The sequence below is a fragment of the Mustela nivalis genome (genome assembly GCF_964662115.1).
Source record: "Mustela nivalis genome assembly, chromosome: 12".
In the NCBI taxonomy this organism is placed as follows: domain Eukaryota; kingdom Metazoa; phylum Chordata; class Mammalia; order Carnivora; family Mustelidae; genus Mustela; species Mustela nivalis.
Window position 1 is genome coordinate 4,965,647 of NC_139031.1, and position 23,513 is coordinate 4,989,159.

General features: G+C 44.0%; 1 protein-coding gene and 1 long non-coding RNA gene across 10 annotated transcripts in view; both read right to left on the reverse strand.

Annotated features, from left to right (window-relative positions):
* GALNTL5 (polypeptide N-acetylgalactosaminyltransferase like 5) overlaps window positions 1-23,513 on the reverse strand; it is a 50,107-nt gene that overhangs the window by 5,397 nt on the left and 21,197 nt on the right. For all 9 annotated transcript variants that reach the window (XM_082693429.1, XM_082693427.1, XM_082693422.1 and 6 more), the window contains 2 exons: window positions 15,584-15,833; window positions 10,574-10,691 (listed from right to left, as the gene is read on the reverse strand). In XM_082693429.1, the coding sequence (XP_082549555.1) occupies window positions 10,574-10,691; window positions 15,584-15,833 (368 nt within the window). The remainder of the gene's footprint in view (window positions 1-10,573; window positions 10,692-15,583; window positions 15,834-23,513) is intronic.
* On the reverse strand, window positions 16,406-22,377 carry LOC309845449. The gene is made up of 4 exons (XR_014301303.1): window positions 21,703-22,377; window positions 21,353-21,534; window positions 17,894-17,979; window positions 16,406-16,422 (listed from the first exon to the last, which is right to left on the reverse strand). It is a non-coding gene; the product is annotated as an uncharacterized lncRNA (long non-coding RNA).

Consider the following 23,513-nt stretch of genomic DNA (forward strand, 5'->3'; position numbering starts at 1 on the left):
ACCAGGTCCCCCATATGTGATCTATTCTGATGCTGATTATATAAAAAGTGGAAAAATACTTTGTCTTCAAATATTCACAATGATGTTCTGAGCATGACTAAGTGTTATTGGATGTTAGCAGGTAGCAAGAAAATACTGATCAGGGCTAAATTCGATGATGCCTCTTTTTTGTACTTTAAACACTTCATAAAACGTTTTTAAAAAGATTTTTATTTATTTGACAGAGAAAGAGAGCATAGCAGGGGGAGCAGCAGGCAGAGGTTCCCCGAGCAGGGAACCAGATGTGGGGCTCGATCCCAGAACCCTGGGATCATGACCTGAGCCAAAGGCAGATGCTTCACTGACTGAGACACCAAGGCACCCCTGGATCTCATTTTCATCTGAAATTGAGAACTACACAGTTGTTCACTTAAGATACTATTTGGGGGGCACTTTGTTATATATCAAAAGCTAATTACTACTAGCTATTTATTATGTTTTATTCTCTTTTTTTTAAGTGAGAACTTAAGGATATTTGGAAGATCATTAGTATCTGTTTGATAATTAGACTGGAGAAAGCACTGTTTATTATGTTTGAAATGTTTCTTGACTAGAAAAGAAATCTGGCATACAGAATAGAAACTAAAAGTAATCAAAGTGATAGAAGAGGTACAAAACTAAAAATTTTATGAGAAAACATTCTAAAAAATCATGCGGTGCCTGAGTGGTGCAGTCCGGTGAGCACATCTGACTCTTGGTTTTGGCTCTGGTCATGATCTCGGGGTCGTGGGATTGAGTCCTACATTGGACGCCACCCTGACTTTGGAGTCTGCTTGGAATTGTGTCTTTCCCTCTGACTCTCTCCCACCCCCCTGGAGTGAATGAATAAATAAATCTTTTAGAAAAAAATCAAATTGTGGGCGCCTGGGTGGCTCAGTCGGCTAAGCAGCTGCCTTTACCTCAGGTCACAATCCCAGGGTCCTGGGATCAAGTCCTGCATCAGGTTCCCTGCTCAGCGGGGAGCCTGCTTCTCCCTCTTCCACTGCCTGCAGTTCTGCTGACTTGTGATCTCTCTCTGTGTGTCAAATAAATAAATAAAATATTTTTAAAAAATCAAATTGAAGGAAGCTACAGCAATTTAGCTTAATCTTCCTAGGGCTCATGTATTTGTTCTCTTACTCTTGATTCATTCTCTAGAGGGACATGATCTGTCTGGACATATATTTTACTGGGCTCACTGTCCGTGTAGACAGTGGTCCGCTTGCTTCCTCAGAAGTTCTGCTGGAAGTTGTCCATCCAGCTCCCTGTCTCTACTGTTATTATTATTATTAGTCGTCGTCGTCGTCGTCGTAGTAGTAGTAGTAGTAACAGCTCTGGCACCCCACTGAGAGTTAAGCTAACACAGTGGGTAAGAACACAGACTCTGGGACGCTCAGTATAGCTCGAGTCCTCCATCAGCTGTATGAACGAAGGCAAGTTACTGCAGTTACTCAACCTACTTGTGCCTCAGTTTCCTCAACTGCAGAGTGAGAGTAAGTACCCACCTCATGGGATTGCTATGAACATTAGATAATTTGATGCTTATAAAATGCTTAGAGTTTCTGTTTATAAATCAGCATGCATCTCTGCTGTAGTGAAGTGTGGTCGGTTGCCAGAATGGCTACACCTCTTCATTCCTCTATGCACATTTCTGTGCAATGTAACATTGTCCCTCATTCCATCAAGAGGTAAAGCTTATTTCTCCACCTCTTAAGTCTGGCCTTGGCCACATGATTTGCTTTGGCCAATGCAACCTTAACAAATGTGACACAAACAGATGCTTAAAGTGTTTGCTGCTTGGGACTTCATTTGCTACTCTTGGGAACCTTGTGACCATCTCACTGGAAATGAGCCTGAGCTAGCCTGACTGATGTAAGACACAAATGGCAAGTCATCTCCACTGCCACAGCGATCACTTGGCAAATGTCCAGACATGCAAATGATGTCATCGTAGACTCATCAGCCCCAGCTGAGCCTCTGGATGAACACAGATGTATAGGCAATATCAGTAGAAACCAGCCATCCTGTCTCTGACTGGAAAAGCCACTTTGGCAACACAGTGAATTATGAGAAATTAGAACTGCTGTTTTAAGCCACTGTGTTTCGTGATAGTTCGTTATGCAGCAAAAGCTAACTGATACATGAGGGGACTTTTTCTCTCTTAACTTCAGTTTTACTCATTAAGTAAAACAGACCTCCATACACTTGGTTGTTTATTCCAGAAACTTGGTGTGATAGATGGAATTATCTTTCAGCAAATATTAGTTCACTCTCCCGTCCCTCACTTTGGGGCAAAGTTTATTTCTTGGACATCCTGACTTTGGGCTTGTCCCTCTGTTGCCTTGGCCAACACAATGGGAGTAGACATGATGCATGCTGAAGCTTTAAATATGTTTTGTGGTCTGGCTTGACTTTTGCATCCTTGCCCATCCAAATGAAAAGAATATGCTGGGTTGCTACTAGTCACCACTAATAATCTAGTACCCCCAAATACTAGTAGAATAGTAATACTAGTAGAACATGAATAGAATTTTTTTTTACACAAGTAGAATTCTAATACTCATAGAATGATGAATTGACCTGAAGTCAAAGACTAGAGCCAAGCCCAGACCATCTAAGAGGCAGAGTCCCCCTCGCCAGCCCATGAACATATGAAAGAAACAACCTAACGCTTATTGGTCTAAGTGATTCAGTGTTCAGCTGGTTTGTAACATAGCGTCATCATGGCATTAGCCAACTGATAACAGCCTGTCTGGGACACCGCTTTGTCTTAACATCCATCTTACCTGCTCAGTCTCTTAGTTCCATCCACTCTAATCATAAGATCTGCCTGGAATCTGTCCAGTCTTCCTGCCTCCATTACAACTGCTCTAGTTCCATCCAAGGCCACCCTTTGTCCAGATCATCACAAGAAGCTCCTGCTCTCCCTGCTTATCCCCTACTTTGTTCATCTCCATCACTGTCCTGCCTAAAACCTACCTGCAGCTTTCCACCATGCATAAGACACAACCTAAATCCTTACAGGGCTCTGGGGCATCCTGCCCTTGCCCCTCTCCAGCCTTCCCTTATCCTTCTCTCCTTGCATCATGGCCCAGCCTCACTGGCCCTTCTCCACTGACACATATGGGTTGGAAAGCTGCCTATTTTCTGAGTCTGTAGGCGGAAATCAGGGCATTACAAAGTATTTTCTTTCTTCTGTAATCTGTATTTGTTTTCATGAGGTGACGTAGGGGTACCCCATGTGACAAAAACCAGGGTAGGATTTTCTCAGGCTGTTCCATTGGCCTCACAGTTACGGCGCTGCCTTCCAGATTCAGGCAGTCCATCAGATTTTTCTAGTCTATCCCGCCTTCTCCAGTCTCAAGAAACTTCTCAGCAGAAAGTGAGGAGAGGCTGCTAGCCAGATACCACTTTAAATGAGGACTCTGGGATGGCTGTCGCGTAGAAAGAAAGGAACCGATATCGGCCGATGGCTCATTGGGTGGCAGACACTGTTTCAAATGCTTGATGTGCGTCGCCCCAGTGGATACACACAATGATTATTCTGATCATTTATACATGATCAGGCTTCCTAGACTCCAACCAGTTCAACCATTTATAAATATTTCCCAACCACTTCTTATGTGGCAAACATACTAGGTGCTCTGGGACCCAGATGTGAACAAGTCAGACCGTGTTCCTGCCCTTGCGGGGCTCACCGCCTGGTCAGTACACAGACTGATGGGCGTCCAGCACAAAATAAAAATGGAGTCTCTGATTCAAAAATTATAACAAATTTCAGGAAGGCAACCGTGGAATATTCCACTAAGTGTGGGGTCCTTCCAAACGTGCCCCCACAGGCAACCACACAGGTTGTATGCCCACAGAGCCTGCCCTGAACTTGGTACACTAGAACAGGTGCTGTTATGGTACTGTCTACTCAAAAAAAGAAAATAAAGCATGCGCTCTCATGCATGAGCACACACAGGAGAAGGGACCCCAGACTTGTGCACGTGCATGTGCACGTGTGTGTGCATGTGTGTGTGTGCATGGGCATGCAGGGAGAGTGGTCATAAGGTCAAGGACACCTTCCTGAAGAGATTACATCAAAGCTGTGAAATGGACTGTGGAGGTGGGAAAGAGCAAAGTGGACAGAGGTGAGTGATGACTCAGACCCAGATCTAACCATAGCTGGTGGGAGAAAGAGAGGCATGAAAGGGAGAGTGGAGACCAAGAAGGTGCTCTGGGGGGATATGGGATGGATGGTTGCAGGCAGGGGGAGGGCAGCATGTCATCCATCCAGAGAGGGAAAGAACAAGGGAGGAGGCATGGGTTCGAGGGGGTAGAAAGGGCTCCATTTTCAAAATGTTGGGTTTAGGATACCCATGGGATATTCAAGTTACAGGACAATCACCTATAGGCCATTAGATGTACAAGATGATGGCACAGAAAGACCTGGGGAGGAGCGAGAACTATGTCATCATCAGCCTGTAGTCATTCAAATCATTCAAGTGAGGATAAGGTTACTGAGAGGATGGAGAAGAGAAAGAGGGTCTTGGGGAAACCCAAGAGAGGAGGCAATCTGGAGCAACGGTGACCATGGTAAGCTGTGGTCAGAGAGCAGGGGGCTTCCAAGGAGCATGACCCACCCCTCTTATGCAGACTCTAAGAATGTGATCTGCCCTTTATCGCCAGCACACAGTTTGCTTTCTAATCGAAGCATCCGAAGAGGTGTGGCCCCCTTGGGCGGCATCTAAGCTGGCTTCAATACCTAAGAGGTCCTGTCCCATAGTGAGGCAAGTGATGCTCAGAGGATACGGCAGGGCTCCAGGGCTGGAGCAGGGCACCTTGCCCGTATCTGGGGCCTCAGGTCGTTGGGGGCTGCTGGAGGCCAGCCTGCCCTCCGCCAGGAAATGGAAGTGTGGATCTGCAGCCTGGGTTAGGAGAAGCCTCCGGAGGCTGCGGGTGAAGCCGCAGCTCCCATCCCTTCTCCAGAGTGAGCACAGCAGGCAACTAAGACAAATTCAGAGCTCTGGAAGCTTCCAGAGAGAAATGACTTAGAGACAGAATAGAACCAAGCTGGCAAGGTCTCCAGACCTGAAGTTGAGTAGACAGAACCAAGCAGGACACACAGGTCTGGAGCAGACACCTACGAGTTCCCCGAATCAAGGCAAGTTCCTCCAGCACTCTGCGCTCCAGCTCCTCCACTCTAAGGACATCACGCATGTAGCTCGCAGGCTTGTCGGGAACATTAAATAAGTTAACACCTGTTGGATCCCGGAGCAGTGCGTGTCACACATAAGACCTCATCCAATAAATGAAACGCATCTTTATCCTTTACCCCGTAACTTAAAAATGCCATTTCTGCAGGGAAGCCACCGAAGACACATGGCTCCCCCAACACAGGCTGGATTCCCCTTCCATCTGACCTCGTGGTGCTCTGTATGTCTCTATGCGTCTATCAAACAGAAATAACTAATCACCTCTCTCCACTTCAGCACGTGGGGGTTCCTGCTCTCATGAGCCGCGTTTGCTCTGTGCACCACTGAATTTAGTACTAGCACAGCACTTTGCACATAACAGGCTCTCAGTATTGGTTGAGTGAGTGAATGGATGGATGGGTGGATGGATAGATGGATGGATGGATGGATGAGGGCTGTGCCTTCTTCTGAATGCCTGGAATATAGTGTAGCCCAACACAGCAGGTGCTCCTACATGAGGGCTACACTGGACCTAACGAGAACTCTTCACAGCATCTTCACCCTAAACAAGGGTAGACTGGGTTACTGTCACCACCCAGGTGTTAGTGAGAGCCATGGGAGTTGATGCAGGGGTGGTGCCCTGAAAAATCTCAGTAAGGTACGACACAGACCCAGGCTGATCAAGAACAGAGGTGCGACAACGGGCCCCATACCCCTGCCCTGCCAAACACGATCCCTTTAGTTGCTGGGTGGGCTGCCTATGGGTGATAGTCAGTCAGCTCAGAGTTGAAGTTCTTCCCCACCGGGTAAGGAAATATCACACTGTATTAGCCACCAATGTGGCTTCACACGTGCAAGACAGCTGAGGTCAGCCCTGAGTCCCGAGGAGCACATGGGGCAAAAAGGGACAGCTGACAAGAGCACCAGTCTTGGGGACACCCACGCTTCTAGGATGCACAGAAGATACTCCTGCAGACACAGAACAGAGCTGTGGAAGAGGAACCAGAAGTAATGTTCTAAACTCCAAGAAAACGTCTGGAAAAAAACCGGCCGACAGCATCAAATGTTGCAGTGACCTCCAGGACACAGAGGAACAAAAACCATCCATTAGGGACATCAGTATTAAACTGGTGACAGTTCCCGGAATGCTGTCCCAGGGTGCCGAGGCCACCAGGATGCTAATTTATTGGAATGAGCACTGAGAAATGAAGACATATGTACAGGTGTCTGTGATCTTCTCTCTGGAAACACAGGGTTACTTATCCTGGTTAGAGACCGCAGCCAGTGTCAAGAGAGTACGCCTCCTGTTTATTAATTTACATGTTTATGAAGAGAGAGACCCATACATACTTAAAAAATATGAAGGGGCCATTAGAAGTGGAGTAGTTGAGAAAATGGAAGCAAGGAAAATTAATACATTTGAATGATACGTTAACTATTATTTGCTATCTGGAGGGAATATAGAACCAGAAAAAGGAATACACTCCCTCTTCAAATATGCATGTGTTGTTCACTAAATTGATGTTCTTGAGACACAAGAATGTGCTCATTAAGATATTAGGTCCTGAAAAGGGGACCTAATATGCCCTATGCCATATTCACAGAGAGCCATACAATAAAACAAGGAATCATCAGCCAAACAGTGAAAAGTACCAAAGACAAGAACATTAGAAAATAATGCTGGGATCAGAAGGGAACACGTGATGGGGGCGGGGAGAGGCAATGAAAACAACACACTTCCCATACACTGCCAAACAGGGCCTTAAAAGGAAGAAGATCTTGTTCCAGATATTTTCATATTTGCAATAACGTACCTGAAGCACTATGAAAGAAGGCTGTGCTTAAGAGAGCTTGGAGCAAGTGAACAAAGTAACAAGCCAAAAGGAGGAAGAGGGAGACCAAATCCAAAACATAACAGCAGCTGCAAAGAAAAAAAAAATCAGAAAAATAAAACACGAAAAGCAAATACAGCAAACAATTTAATACCCGCTAAGATAATATGTGCATTCAGAGGCTGGTCTCTGCGGACGTCCACAGAGTGTAAGAACAGAGGGCAACATAGAATCATTACGGCTTTCGCGTATTAAGCACCTTCCAGAAAGTATCTGTTTACTGCATGGTAATAAGGACCCTGTTCTTTCATTTTACCTGCAAGAAAGCTAAAGCTCAACCAAGATTTGAACTTAGTCATTGATTAAATTGCTTTCTCTGCACCAGACTGTGTCTGCCAGGAAGAAACAAACAGGCAGAGAAAAGTGAGAAAAAAATTAAAGATAATAATGGTGAATTCACAACCCAGATTTGTATGCACACTTCAAAGTGACCATTATTTATTTTAAGTTTTATTTATTTAAGACACCTCTACACCCAACATGGGGCTCGAACTCACAACCCTGAGATCAAGAGTTGCAGGCTCTTTTGAGAGAGCCAGCCAGGCGCTCCAAAGTAACCATGATAAAAAGTCTATTGGAATTTAGTCAAAAACCCACAGCAACTTCTTTGTAGACATGTCTCCAAAGGAAAAGGAAACAAAAGTGAAAATGAACTTTTGAGACTTCATCAAGATCAAAAGCTTCTGCAGAACAAAGGAAACAGTCAACAAAACAGGCAACCCACAGAATGGGAGAAGATATTCACAAATGACACTACAGACAAAGGGCTGATATCCAAGATCTATAAAGAACTCCTCAAACTCAACACACAAAACAGATAATCACGTCAAAAAATGGGCAGACGACATGAGCAGACACTTCTCCAAAGAAGACATACAAATGGCATGGAAAAATGTTCATCATCACTAGCCATCAGGGAGATTCAAATCAAAACCACATTGAGATACCACCTTACACCAGTTAGAATGGCCAAAATTAGCAAGACAGGAAACAACATGTGTTGGAGGGGATGTGGAGAAAGGGGAGCCCTCTTACACTGTTGGTGGGAATGCAAGTTAATGCAGCCACTTTGGAAAACAGTGGAGATTCCTTAAGAAATCAAAAATAGAGCTTCCCTATGACCCTGCAATTGCACTACTGGGTATTTACCCCAAAGATACAGATGTAGTGAAAAGAAGGGCCATCTGTACCCCAACATTCATAGCAGCAATGGCCACAGTTGCCAAACTGTGGAAAGAACCAAGATGCCCTTCAACGAAAATGGATAAGGAAGATGTGGTCCATATATACTATGGAGTATTATGCCTCCATCAGAAAGGATGAATACCCAACTTTTGTATCAACATGGACGGGACTGGAGGAGATTATGCTGAGTGAAATAAGTCAAGCAGAGAGAGTTAATTATCATATGGTTTCACTTATTTTGGAGCATAAGAAATAAGATGGAGAACATGGGGAGATGGAGAGGAGAAGAAAGTTGAGGGAAATTGGAAGGGGAGATGAACCATGAGAGACTATGGACTCTGAAAAATAATCTGAGGGTTTTGCAGGGGCAGGGGGTGGGAGGTGGGGTGAGCCTGGTGGTGGCATATTGCATGGAGCACTGGGTGTGGTGCATAAACGATGTATTGTTACACTGAAAAGAAATAAAAAAAAAAGATGTGGTCCATGTATATAATGAAATGTTACTCAGCCATCAGAAAGGAGGAACACCCAACTTTTGTATCAACATGGACAGGACTGGAGGAGATTGTGCTGAGTGAAATAAGTCAAGGAGAGAGAGTCAATTAGCACATGGTTTCAGTTACTTGTGGAGCACAAGGAATAACACGGAGGACATGGGGAGATGGAGAGGAGAAGGGAGTTGGGGGAAATTGGAAGGGGGAGACAAACCATGAGAGACTGTGGACTCTGAGAAACAAACTGAGGGTTCTGGAGGGGAGAGAGGTGGGAGGTTGAGTGAGGCTGGCAGTGGGTACTATGGAGGGTACAGACTGCATGGAGCACTGGGTGTGGTGCATAAACAATGTATTCTGGAACACAAAAGAAATTTTAAAAATAAATAAATAAATTTTTAAAAGAATCTAGTCAAAAACCAAAACTTACCTATGATAAACACAAAATAAACATCTGAATGGCACCTTTGTATTTTCTTTAGACTCTCTCCTGGCATATCTACTTCGTACTTTCTTCTCTACCCCAATTATTTCATTAACTCTTCACAAATTTGCAATTGAAGAAACAGAACAAATGACTAAAGGAAAAGAGAGAGAGAGAGAAAGAGGGAGGGAGAGAGAGAAAAACTAGGAAACAGACTCTTAACTCTAGGGAATACACTGGTGGTCACCGGAGGGGAGAGGGTGGGGGTGGGGGAAGCAGGTGATGAAATTAAGGAGGGCGCGTGTTCTGATGAGCACCAGGTGAGGTCTGGAATTGCTGAATCCCTATATTGTACAACTGAAACTATAAAACACTGTGTTAACTATTCTGCAATTTAAATAAAATTTTAAAAACCCACAAAAATGCAAGAATCTCCACAAAATTCTGAGAATGGCATTTATATTTGTTCCTATTTACCAGGTGAGAAAGTAGGGAATTAGAAAAACTAATGGCTGCTCCACAATTTTACAGCAAGTTAGCAACAGAGCTGGGACCCATTCTGACGCCTAATGACTAGTGATCTAATATCACGGGAATATTTAAAAGTCAAATCTACTTTTAGATTTGAGATGTAATTCACAGTCTACAAGAAATTTACCCTTTTGCAGTGTACGATTCAGTGACTCTGGGTATTTTCATGAGCTTGTCCAACCAGCACTTCTATCTCATTCTGGAACATTCTCACCACTTCCAGAAATAGCCCTGGCACCCATCAGCACTCATTCTCTTTCCTCAAGCTTCTGGCAACTACTAATCTACATTCTGCTTCTATGAATTTACTTAGTTTGCACATTTCCTAGGAGAGGACTTATTCATATAAATATGTGGGCTTTTGTGTCTGACTTCCTTCACCCACTGTAATGTTTTCAAGTTCCACTCATGTTGTAGCAGGTATCCTGGGATTCAAGGGTTGAGAGACAACCTAGACACCCCCTACCAAGTCTTCTTAATTTGCAGATGGGGAAACTGAGGCCTGAGATAGCCCGCAGAGTTAGTGGCACCCGAGTCCCCTACTGCCTAATGCTGTTATTTTCACTACACCACAACCACCAAGACAATCAGTGTAATAAAGAAGAGCTTCCACAGATAACTAAAAACATTAATGTGATATGCCATATATTAGAAATAACAAAACATAAGGTAATAAAAGCTGGCATTTTACTAACTCTTGTCATACTCAGTGAGGAGTCCCACGGGTCATTTGTTTCACGGGATGTGGGAATGGTACCCGATGCGCAGGCAGGAAAACTGGACACAAGTCTGACGTCAGTGTTTGTGCTCTCTGAACAAAGGTAATGATTTAAAAAGCCAAGTCTGAATTACCCTTAGTGAAAGTTCCAAATTTTCTGCTCCCGAGAGTTTCATGTCCCTGTCGTACTGTCCAATCTCGTTAAAATAATGCCTGTTTATAGCAAAAACTCCTCCAGCCATTGCAGGCGACCTAGAAAGGACACGTCAATATTAAATCACAGACTCGATCATTCTGGATTTTTTTGCCAAAATTATACTGAATATTAGCAGTAACATAAAAACTAGAAAAGAGCACAATACTGATACAAAATTGTTAATATATATTTAGGAGAACATGACCTAAGCAAAATCAAGAGTACCACACTTAACCAACTCTACCACCCAGGCACCCCCGCAGTAACTTTTACTTAGCTCTCAAACGAATTGTATAGTGACATATTCTAAATGGAGCACTGGGTGTGGTGCAAAAACAATGAATACTGTTACGCTGAAAATACATTTAAAAAATTAAAAAAAATATTAAAAAAAATAAATGTTGTCTTCTTCTTGAGAGGGAACATCATCTTTAGAATTTGAGTCCCCCCCCCCGGGGAACAAATATTGAATTGAGATTAGAGTTTACAAATCTCCCTTTCCAAGTACGTTAAGTGTGTTACATTTACTTTTGGGAAAAACACGTTACAAAGCATCTTCTTTTGGTCCACCAATAGCAGGGCCCAATAACACCAAAGTAAGTAGTTTGAAAATGATTACATGTTCCTCTACTTATTCATTTTTTTTAAAAGTAGGTATTAAACACCTATGATGGGTTAGAGATAAATTAGTGAATCAACAGGTCAAGGTCCCAGCTCGTACGGGGGCAAGGGTGGAAAGAGGGACCCCAGCGTCACCATGGCCTTGGAGGAAGAGGATGGGACTGTTGATAAGGGTCCAGCGGTGAATGAGATGTGATCCAACTCCTGATGTATTTTGAAGATGGAACCAGCAGTTTCACTTACGAGTGGGATGTGGTGGAGGAGGAGGAGCAGAGTGAAGGCCAACCCCAGCATTTTGGCCTGGGTACCTGGAAGGGAGAGTTGCCGTGCACTGAGATGGGGATGCTGGGGGTGGGGGTAGATTTTGGTGGAAAGATTCAGCTGGGGACATGCTTGAGGTGTCGAGTCAGCATTCAAGTGGAGATGCCAGTAGGCAGTTGGAGGGAAGAGTCTGGCACTGGGCAAGCGGCCGGTGCTAGAGACAGAACTCTGGGAGTCCTCAGCTTAAGATGGGCAAGAAGCGCTTCGTGGGTGTGGGGAGGCGGAGAAGAGGATCCCAGAACTGAGGTTGGAGAGAAGATGAGGAATAGAGGAATCGGCAAAGGAGATGGGAGTGAGCAGATGGTGTGGGGGGTGGTTAGAAGGAAGACCTGGAGATTGTACTGATCTGGAGTCCAAGGGAGGATTCACAGTATATACAGTATATACCCAGGATATACAGTGCATAATGCACGGAGCATACAACATATGAGGTATCAACTGTCATAGTATCAGTAAGGCTTTCAGTCAACACTAGGCTCTTAGTCGATAGAGAATTGGGGCGTCAAAAGCTACATTCAGAGTTTTGACTGCATGGGGTGGTCAGTGTGTCTAACTCCTGTGTTGTTCAAGGTGAACTGTACGTTATAACACATGTATCATGTATGATATATATTCTATAAATGACTGGTATCATGCTAAGTTTTTTAATGGCTTGATTTTTTATTTAGCATATTGTGAGAATTTTCCTTTTATAGTAATTAGCTTTCAAAAAACTTTAGGTAATATTCTACAAAGTATGATTATACTTTTTAACCATTTCGCTATTGAACATTTATGTTGTTTTTCTTTTTTAACTAATATAAATGTCGCTGTGATAGATGTCTCTGTACTTACTTCTCATTAACTCCTTAGGGAAGTGTTTCAAGAAGTGGAATTATTGCATTGAAGAATAACATTTATAAGATTTTTAATGTATATTAATGTATTAATTTTAATGTATATTAATATAATGTCAAATCATTTTCAAAAGCATGTGTGACTATATCTATACACATAGTGTAATCAAATTCCAAAAATGTTACTACTTTGCAAATACCAGGAGTAGTTTTCCTATTGAAATTTTTAGAGCCTAAAGCATACCTGATATGTGATACAGGGAAATACTATAAAATTATGTTAATTTTTTTGTAAATGTAACACTGCAACTACTTCTTACTGAAAGTAACTTCATTTTAAATTAAACAAGTTCATTTTGAGATGAACTCCAAATATTGATGCTTTTTAAAAAATTTTTGAGTAAATCATTATTTTTACATATTTAATGTTGTTTAAATGCAGAGTATCTTTACTCCTTTTCATTCTGAAGTCTGGGGGGCGCCTGGGTGGCTCAGTCGGTTAAGCACCTAGCTCTTGATTTCAGCTCAGGTCATGATCTCAGGGTCACGCGATCGAGCCCTGTGTAAGGCTCCCTGCAATCAGCTTGGGATTCTCTCCCTCTCCCTCTGCCCCTTCCTACCCCACTCATTCTGAAGTCTGCCACAGTAAAATAGCAACCATTTATACTGATCACTTCCCCTGTGTCAGCCCTTAGGTTATGTTCTTTTTTAAAAATTACTTTCATTAAATAAATAAAATCTTTAAAAAAAATAATAATAATAAAAATAAAATAAAAATTACTTTCATTAACGTAAAATGTATTATTTGCCCAGGGTTACAAGTCTGTGACTCATCAGGCTTACACATTTCACAGCACTCACCATAGCATATACACTCCCCCAGTGTCCATCACCCAACCACCTTATTCCTACCCCCAACCCCCCAGCATTGGGTTATGTTCTTTACAAGCATTGGCCCATTTAATCTCTTTGATAATCTCGAGAGGTATGCATTTTATTATTATCATTTTACAGATGAAGATAGTGAAGCTATGAGGCAAATGGCCCAGCAGAGGGCTGCCTTATTGCACAACTCCGGGGATGCCAACCGCCTATAATCTTTGTGAACAGGGCCTCCTGGAGATGTGCAGTACACAACCTATACAGCTGTACACAGCAGTCCTGAACAGCTAACAAGTGGTGGTTGGAGCAGAGCAAAAATGATTTATACACTGGAAGGTGCATGAAGTGCTCTATTGCTCTAAAAACAAAGACATTTGGTGACATCTGCAAAGTAGGGTTTTAAGAAAACTAATGTAGCCACAGAGAAACTGGCATGAGGGAGTGGAGCCTCCAGGCCAGCTTGTCCCTTACAGTGTACAGGCTAAACCCAGGACAGTGAGGGCCTAGACCACGGGGACAGGCAGAGAGATGGAAAGATGTCCTGTGAGAGTCATCACAAAGGCTGAGTCCCCTGGAGCTGGTTAATCACTGAATCAGAGTAGGCAGTGGCAGATCGCAGGTGTAGTCGGGCTTCATGGCTGCATAGTACTCCACTATGATTCCAGCATAAAGTATTAAATAATCTCCCAGTTACTCCTTCTGGTTCTTAGTGTTTATTTCATCCTTGAATGTGGAGGCCAGGCTGTGTCCCAGGAGTAAGGGGCTCAGGGCAGGGGCAGTTACTGGGACCAAGGCAAGTAATAAAGATTTGGAACACCCACTGGGTGGAGAATGAATGCATAAAGAGATGGCAGACCAGCTTGAGGCTGGAGATCAACCATGCATGAAGCATCGGCTCACATCTTTTAAAGGAACACAGAAAGCAGAAGGTGAACTTGATCAGACTTGGAGGTTCAAAAGGTTGCTGCGGCAGGCTGGAGGTCCTCGCAAGAAAAGCCACAGAAGAAGAATGAAATCATTGGGGCACCTGAGGGGCTCGATTCAGTTGAGCATCTGCCTTCAGCTTGGGTCATGATCTCAGGGTCCTGGGATGGACCCCCACATCAGGCTCCTTGCCTAACGAGGAGCCTGCTTCTCCCTCTCCTGCTGCTGCTCCCCCTGCTTGTGCTCTCTCTCTCTCTCTCTCTCTCAAGTAAATAAATAAAATCTTTAAAAATAGAGAATAAAGAAACCATGAGAGGAAAAATACAGAACTCAAAGAACTGGAGATCCTGATGATGTCCAATGAGTAGGTGGGCAGATGTGACTGGGGCATAGCAAGGAAAAACTAGGAACATCTTGGGCTGTGGCCCAAGAGACAGATATCCAGTAATTTAGAAGATGAAAGGTCCAGGACATGGCTTTAGGAATAATAATAGCTAACAATGATAAACACTGATGTAGGACTTACCATGGACAGATACTGTTCTAAGCTTTGATATATACTAAGTCATTCTCACAACAACACTGTGAAGTGTGATGAACGTCCGGCCCTCCCACATAATAAGGTAATAAGGTGCAGGGAGGTTAAGTAACTTGCACAAGTTCCCAGAGCTCTAGTTAAACTAAAACAGAGACAAAGATCAAGGATTTGCTAGGCCACAGTGTTAGAAAATTCACTTGCGTAATTTGTAAAACACAGAGGTCGGTAGTAGAGGAACAGGTGGAGCCGGGCATCAGTTCTCAGTAAATGCTGGCGGGCGGGGGGCTGGAGGAAGTGTCTTCGGAAATAGCCTCACAGATGAAGTTAAAGTCACAACATCAAATTGTTCTCATTTAGAAATACATTTTCCAAGACTAATAATTGAAATAATAGGAATAATAATAATAGGAAATAATAGGAAAATTGTATTCATATCTATAAAATTATAGATGAAAGCACTTAGATAAATGTTTTATATATGAATTTAGCCAAGACTTCTACCTTTTCTGGGCTATCCACAGTGCTAGAATTTTGTTCATTGACCACATGCAATTTCCTCCTGAGAACCAAATCCACATTCTAAAGACGGACACCTGAAACTAGAGGGACACTGTCCATGGCAGTGTTCTTAACTGAACTGAGATTCTCATTTCCAATCAAAGAAACTAAAAACCTACCTAATTCTATTATTATAGACTTTTAGAAACAAGATCAACAACAAAAGAGTTCTCATTAAGCCCAAGAAACTGAAAGAACCATCTCTGAAATCTTCTATTTTTTCCCTAGGTCCCAATACATATTCCCATAACCTGAAGAAATGTCCTACCGGATGGGTCTAGTGGGTCCTTCTGGTCCATCCATCTCATAAGAGAAAACGTTATCCCATTTAAACTCTAGATGCCAGTTGAAAGCACCCCTTACTGCCGGAGATGGCCTGTACTCTAGGGTCTCATGGTCGATAGGATCTATCAGAGGACACACCACCATTCTGGGGTCCTTGGCAATGGCATGCAGCAAAGGCTGCAGCCACACACGATTCACCTCGCAGTGGCTATCCAGGAACACCAGCACATCCCCTAAGGAGGCAAGAACAGGTTAGTGTTAGTGCATATGGCTTAAGACAGCTGACAGCCCAAATCAAAGTTCAGTGCAAGGAGTATCTGTTAAGCATTTACTGTGTTTGGCTTTTTAAGTGCTTCCGGATTCACTGGGGGTGGGTGGGTACTGGAAACACATACTTTATTTGGTACCATGTCATGTACCATGATGTGCCCTAGATGTTCAGAAGAAGCTGGTGAATTGTGGGTTAGAGAATGGATTGGGGAAGATTCTGAAGAAGCAGGTGTAACTGAGTTGGGCTTTAATTAAAAACAATTATGCTAAGTATTTTTGCTCTTGAGTTCAAGTTTTATGAACGTCTGCTTAGAGAACATGGTGGAAATCGGCATGGCCAAACTGAAGAATACATGTTGTTAAACTACCTTCATGGGCTCAAATTGGAAGGGACCTCAAAATTCAGGTGCAGAGTTTGGATAAAATCATGGGAAGGTATGAGAAACATTCCACGGTTGATCAGAAGACTTAATGTTGTCTCATCTCCAAACTGATATAGACTCAGTATAATTCTTATCAAAATTGCACCTGGTTCTTTTGAAGAAACTGATCCTAAAATGCATACAGAAAGGCGAGAAATCCACATTAGCTAAAATGATCTTGAAAAAGAACAAAGTTGAAGGACTTCTGGATTTCAAAAACTACTACAAAGCTGTAATAATAAAACAGTAATAAAACATAGGGATAAGGAAGAGATCAAAGAGATAGAATTGAGAGTATAGAAATAAACCAAATATTTGTGGCTAGTTGACATTTGAAAAGGCTGCCCAGCCAGTTCAATGGGGGAAAGAATTAATCTCTTCCGTGAATGGTCCCAACACATCTGGGTATCCACATGAAAAAGAGGGACACCTGGGTGGCTCAGTTGATTAAGCATCTGGCTCTTGATTTCCTCGCAAGTCTTGATCTCAGGGTCATGAGTTCAAGCCCTGTGCTGGGCTCCACACTGGGCATGGAGCCTGCTTAAGAGAAAAGAGAAGAGAAGAGAAGAGAAGAGAAGAGAAGAGAAGAGAAGAAAAAGAAAAACAATGAAGTTGGGCCCCCTCATGGCAAACAAAAACTAAGTCAAATGAATCACAGATTTAAAATGTCAGAACTAAAACTATAAAACTCTTAGAAGAAAACAGAAGCGTCTGCTGACCTCAGGTTAGATGATTTCTTAGATGTGACACCAAAAATACAAATGACAAAAGGAAAAATAAATAGGACTTCACAAAAATTAAAAACTTTTTGGGCTTAAACAGACACCATAAAGTTGAAAAAAAAATCCACAAAATGGGAGAAATTATTTGAAAAAGGACTTGTATCCAGAATATGTAAGGAACTCTTACAACTCGATAATAATAAAAAAAGATAACCTAACTTAAAAAATGGGCAAAGGAGGGGCACCTGGGTGGCTCAGTCAGTGAAACATCCTACTCTTTATCTGGGCTCAGGTTCTGATCAGGGTTGTGAGTTCAAGCCCCCTGTTGGGCTCCATGGTAGGAGGGGGGTCTACTTAAAAAAAAAAAAATGGGCAAAGGCTTTGAAAAGACATTTCCCTAAAGAAGATATACAAATGGCTGATAAGCATATGAAAAGGTGCTCAACATCTTTAATCATTAGGAAAATGCTAACAAAATCATAGTGAGATAATATTTCATATCCACTAGGACGGCTATAATCAGAAAGGCAGCCAATAGCAGATGTTAATGAAATTGTGGAGGAATTGGAACCCTTGTCCATTACTGACAGCAATGTAAAATGTTTCAGTCTCTTCCAAACATTATGTGGTAGTTCTTCAGAAGCTAAGCATACAGTTGCCATACAGCCCAGCATTCTACACAGTGGGAACACAAATACCCCAAAGAAAGAAAACTTAGGTTTATACAAAGTCTTGTACGTGAATGCTCATAGCAATATTCTTCCTAAGAGTAAAAGAGGCATAACTCAAGTGCCCATGACTGGATGAATAGAGAAACAAAATGGGAAACATCCACATAATGGGACATTATTTGGCAACAAGAGGGAATGAAATACTGACCCCTGCTATGACACGGACACATCAAGCTAAATGAAAGGAACCAGTCCCAAGAGACCATTTGGATATAATTCCATTAAATGAAGTGCCTAGAATAGGTAAAAAAAAAAAAAAAATTAATGTATAGAAGGTAGATTAATGGTTTTGGAGGATTTGGTGGAGGGGAAGCGGAATGGGAGGAGAGGCGATGGCAATTGAGTCTCTTTGCAAAAAAACGTTCTAAAACTAGGTCATGGTGATGGTTCCATAATCCCGTGAATATAGTAAAAAACACTGCATTGCATACATTAATGGGTGAATTGCACGTAAATTATCTCAATAAATCCACAAACATCCTTAGGAAAGAAAGAGTACATCCTCCACTTTTTAACTCAATTACAAATATTCTTATGTGCAATTCACTTGGTATTTTAAATCATTTTTTAAAGAAGATTTTATTTATTTATTTGACAGACAGAGATCACAAGTAGGCAGAGAGGCAGGCAGAGAGGTGGGGGGTGGGGAACAGGCTCCCAGCTGAGCAGAAAGCCCAACGTGGGACTCAATCTCAGGACCCTGAGATCATGACCTGAGCCGAAGGCAGAGGCTTAACCCACTGAGCTGCCCAGGTACCCCTATTCTGTTCCTTTTAATCCACAGGGAGGACTGTTCCTTTCCCTGCCCTTGGTTACAAACCGGAGCTGGTGCAACACTTCCCAGGTTACTCTTTGGTTCATTGAAAGTTTCACAGTTCCTTTAAGTTGGAAACACTGTCTCAATTCAGCCACGAGGACTTCCAGTTACAACCCAACTTGTTGTTACAAGTTAAAAACTTGCAACTGTGTTACAACCCAAACTTGTGCGACTGCCCGCAAAATGGCTCATTGTCCCTCCGCCCCTTCCCCCCAGCTGGGGGGGGGGATACATGAAAACGGGCTCAGCATCACTCATGATCAGGGGACCATGAATCAAAACCACAGTTATGATACTACTTCACACCCGGTAGAGTATCTATTGCTAAAAAGGACAAGAACTAAGAAGTGCTGGCGAGGATATGGAGAAAACAACCCTTGTGCTGTTTGTGGGGATGTAAACTGGCGCAGCCCACTACAGAAAATACTGTGGACTTTCCTCAAAAAATGATAAAATGGAACTAATTGAGTGATTGCACTTCTGGGTGTACAGAAGGAAATGAAACTGCGATCCTGAGGAGTCACCTGGACTGCGCGTGCACTGCCGCGTTATTTACAATAGCCGAGTCGTGGAAACAGCCCTGAGTGTCCACCGACGGATGAAGGGATGTACACGACAGGATATGATTATCGCATCAGCTGGAAAAAAGAAGGAAATCCTGCCACTTGTGACAAGGTTGGACCGTGAAGGCATTAAGCTAAGTGAAATAAGCCAGAGAAAGAGGAATACCATATGATCTTACTTCTATGTAGAATCTACGAAAGACCCTGAACTCTGAGGGTCAGAGAACAGACTGATGGGTGCCAGAGTGTGGCGGTGGGTGAGGTGGGGGAAGGTGGTCAACAGGTTCAGGTTTCCTGTTATAAGATGAATAAGTCTGGGCGCCTGGGTGGCTCAGTGGGTTAAGCCTCTGCCTTCGGCTCAGGTCATGATCTCAGGGTCCTGGGATCGAGTCCCAAGTCGGGCTCTCTGCTCAACGGGGAGCCTGCTTCCCACCCCCCTCACTCTGCCTGCCTCTCTGCCTACTTGTGATCTCTATCTGTCAAATAGATACAAATCTTTAAAAATAAATAACATCAAAATATTCTTGATTTTGCCTCTGAAGCAATCATTTTTAAGGTGTTGAAATGTTTTCTTTGCTTTGTTTTTTTTCTTGGGGGGGGGAGAGGGAGGGGCAGAGGGAGAGGAATACTAAGCAGGCTCTGCACCCAGCACAGAGCCCAAGGCAGGACTTGATGATATCACGACCTGAGCCGAAGGTAGATGCTTAACCCACTGCACTACACAGGTGCCTCAATTTTAACATTTTCGTATTTTTTATTTCATCATTGTATTTCATAACTTTTAGTGGTAAGAAACATGTATATTAAAAAGGAGATAAAAGATAAATGTGGGGTACCTGGGTGGCTCAGTGGGTTAAAGTCTCTGCCTTCGGCTCAGGTCATGATCTCAGGGTCCTGGGATCAAGCCCTGCATCGGGCTCTCTGCTCAGTGGGGAGCCTGCCTCCCCCCCCCCTGCCTGCCTCTCTGTCTACTTGTGAGCTCTATCTGTCAAATAAATAAAATCTTAAAAAGATTTAAAAAAAATGTAGGGGTGCCTGAGTGGCTCAGTGGGTTAAGCCTCTGCCTTCGGCTCAGGTCATGGTCCCAGGGTCCTGGGATGGAGCCCTACATGAGGCTCTCTGCTTAGCAGGAAGCCTGCTTTCCTCTCTCTCTGCCTGCCTCTCTGCCTACTTGTGATCTCTCTCTCTCTCTATCAAATACATAAATAAATAAAATCTTTAAAAAAAAAGATAAATGTAGAGCTCAATGATGTATCGGAAAGTAAACACACATGTAAGTACCATGTAATCAAAACATAGCACCTGGGTAGCATGCTAGGATTGTGTGCTCTCTGACTCCTACCACAGCCCATTCAACACTCTGCTATAACCAAAGGTATAATTATGGCAATAACTTCCTGATTGTTGTTGTTTTTTAGTTTTTCATCTAATCATGCATCCATAACAATATTGTAGCTCAGTCCTGCTGATTTTCCAACTTTATTCTTTTGCATTTAGCTTCTTTGGCTTCCTCACAACGACATGTGTTCATCCGTGCAGTTGGTATGGTACAGGTCCTTCGCTGTTACTGGAATATTCTATCTCTATCGCTAGTCTGCCATCACCTTGTACATCGGTGCATCCAGGCAATCCGGAACTGAGCAATTTCACTTCCGGACATACACTCCATGGCCATGCCGCGCCTATCTGCCCAGAGACGGGGACCCAAGGATTTGTGCATTGGTAAGAGCCCCAAGTAGAAATAAACTCAATGTGACCCAGCAGCGGAATGGAAGAATAGTTTAGCCCAATCAAATAACAGAACTCTTCAGGGCTATCCTTCTAATCACATGGGCCACATAAGGCCCATTAGCAGCTTCTGGGGACCAGGAAACCTCCTGGGGAGGGCATTGTTCCATCTACCATCCTAGACGACACAGGTCCTCCTCCTGTTGAACATGAGGCAACACGCCTGCTCTCAGCACCACGCCAGGTTTGAACCCTCTGCTGTAGGGTATCAGCGGAAACCCACAGTTCGTCTCCACCTTCCTGGCCGCCCGTTGACTGTCCAAACCGGTTCCGTGCAAGATACTCTCCTGTGTCCTCACCCCTAAGGCCGCGCTGCATTTGCTCCCCCAACACCTTCCTTCCACAGTGGATGACCCTCTCACCCTTTCCAAAGGTCCCTCGTGTAAAGTGAGTTTCTCTACACTAATTTTTTTCCACGAAATTCTCTTAACAGCCTTACCTTATGTAAGCCCTGACCCAGGGTGCCTGGATGGCTCAATCGTTAAGCATCTACCTCCAGCTCAGGTCATGATTCCAGAGTCTTAGGATCGAGCCCCGCATTGGGCTCCCTGCTTGGTGGGAAGCCTGCTTCTCCCTCTCCCACACCCTCTGCTTATGTTCCCTCTCTCACCGTGTCTCACTCTGTCAAATAAATAAATCAAATCTTAAAAAAAAAACGTAAACCCTGACCCTCCCTAGAAGAGGCTGCTGGCCCCGCCTACCTCACTGACCTCACTGAGCGGAAGCTCCTCCTTCCCCCAGGCAGCATGAATCCTTGGGTCCAGGGCAACACTGGCATTTCCTACTTACCCAAGGCTGCTTCCAAACCAGACCGACTCTGCTCCCCTGCAGCTGGGGGGTGGGGGGGGGGAGGTGTGGCGGGCAGAATACCTCCTTCCCTTTAGGTTCACACCATCTGATGATGGCTTTCTCCTTTCTCCTTCTCGTTTGCAAAAAGCCCGCCTTCTGATTCTCCCAGTGGACTGATCTCCCCCATCCCAGTCATTTCCCTTCGTTCCCGGGGCCCAGCCCAGAGTTCACAGCGCTCCGTCTCAGCTCCTGCGGTTTATGGGCAACTTCTGTCATCCTGCGGGCAGCACTGCCGACCCAGACAGATGGCGGAGGCAACAAACATCAGGAAGAGAAAGCTCTCAGAGTAAGGATGATGGAGAGAGGCTGGGGTCTGCTATCCCACACCGGATGGCTTGGAAAGGCCTCTCTGATCAAGCAGCATTGGAACAGAGAACTGGGCAAAGTGATGCGGCAGGTCATGAAGATACACGGAGAAAATTCCAGCGGGAGACCTGATGCGCCGAGGCTCTGAGACAGGAGTGCGCTCGGTGTGTCTGAGGAGCGGCAAGGTCATCCGGGGTAGAGCGAGGGGGATGAGTAAGTGACACAGTGTGAGTGACAGCCGGGGACAGAGCTTCAGGCCCCCACTGCAGAGTCACTTGGCGATAGGGCAAATGCTACTTCCTCCGGGAGAGACCGGTCTACACACGTGCACACTGGTTAACGTCACACGACAACCCATCTCCCTGTCCAGGAGGGTAAGAATTTATGTGAAGCGTATCTCAATAGTTGATACAAATGAAGAAAAAAGAATAAATGTGCCCGGGTAGCCCACAGTAGTGCTGGATAAATCCTTGGCTGGAGGAGGGAACACGTGAACACATTAATGAGGGCTCACGAGCTGCTGCCCACCCCACAGGACCCCAGGGCTTCGAAGCCGGGAGCACGTCCTCATCCCCGGATGGGGCGGGCCAATATGGACAGATGGGCACATAGCAAGCACTAAGAAACTGCCAGAAGCAGATGGACAGATCAAGAATCATAGTTGAAGGGGCACCTGGGTGGCTCAGTGGGTTAAAGCCTCTGCACTCAGCTCAGGTCATGATCCCCGAGTCCTGGGATCGAGCCTGGCATCGGGCTCTCTGCTCAGCCGGAAGCCTGCTTCCCCCTCTCTCCCTCTCCCTGCCTCTCTGCCTACTTGTGCTCTCTGTCTGTCAAATAAATAAATAAAATCTTAAAAAAAAAAAAAAGAATTGGGGCGCCTGGGTGGCTCAGTGGGTTAAAGCCTCTGCCTTTGGCTCAGGAAATGATCCCAGGGTCCTGGGATTGAGCCCCGTGTTGGGCTCTCTGCTCAGCAGGGAGCCTGCTTCCCCCTCTCTCTCTGCCTGCCTCTCTGCCTACCTGTGATCTCTGTCTGTCAAATAAATAAATAAAATCTTAAAAAAAAATCATAGTTGAAGATTGTAGCATAATCTACCAGATATGGAGGGCCGAGTCAAATTAGATGGGATGAGAATACAGAATGTTTGAAAAACAAAATTAGACATATACGGAACCTAGCACCAAAAAGATACAATGTATTCTTTTTAAAAACACATTGAAGTCTTGAAAAATTGACCCAGCTTGAAGACAAAAAAGTCTGCACAGAACAGTCCACAAATTCCAACCACAATAGAAATTAAGCTAGTGATGAGCAATTACTGATGTTTGAAAACTTTAAATCCCACTCCTCAAAAAATACCTGGATTAGAGAGGAAACCAGAAAAGATACCAGTGCCTTGACAGGTTATAGGACAATTTTATGTAATTTTCCAAACACAGATACTCTG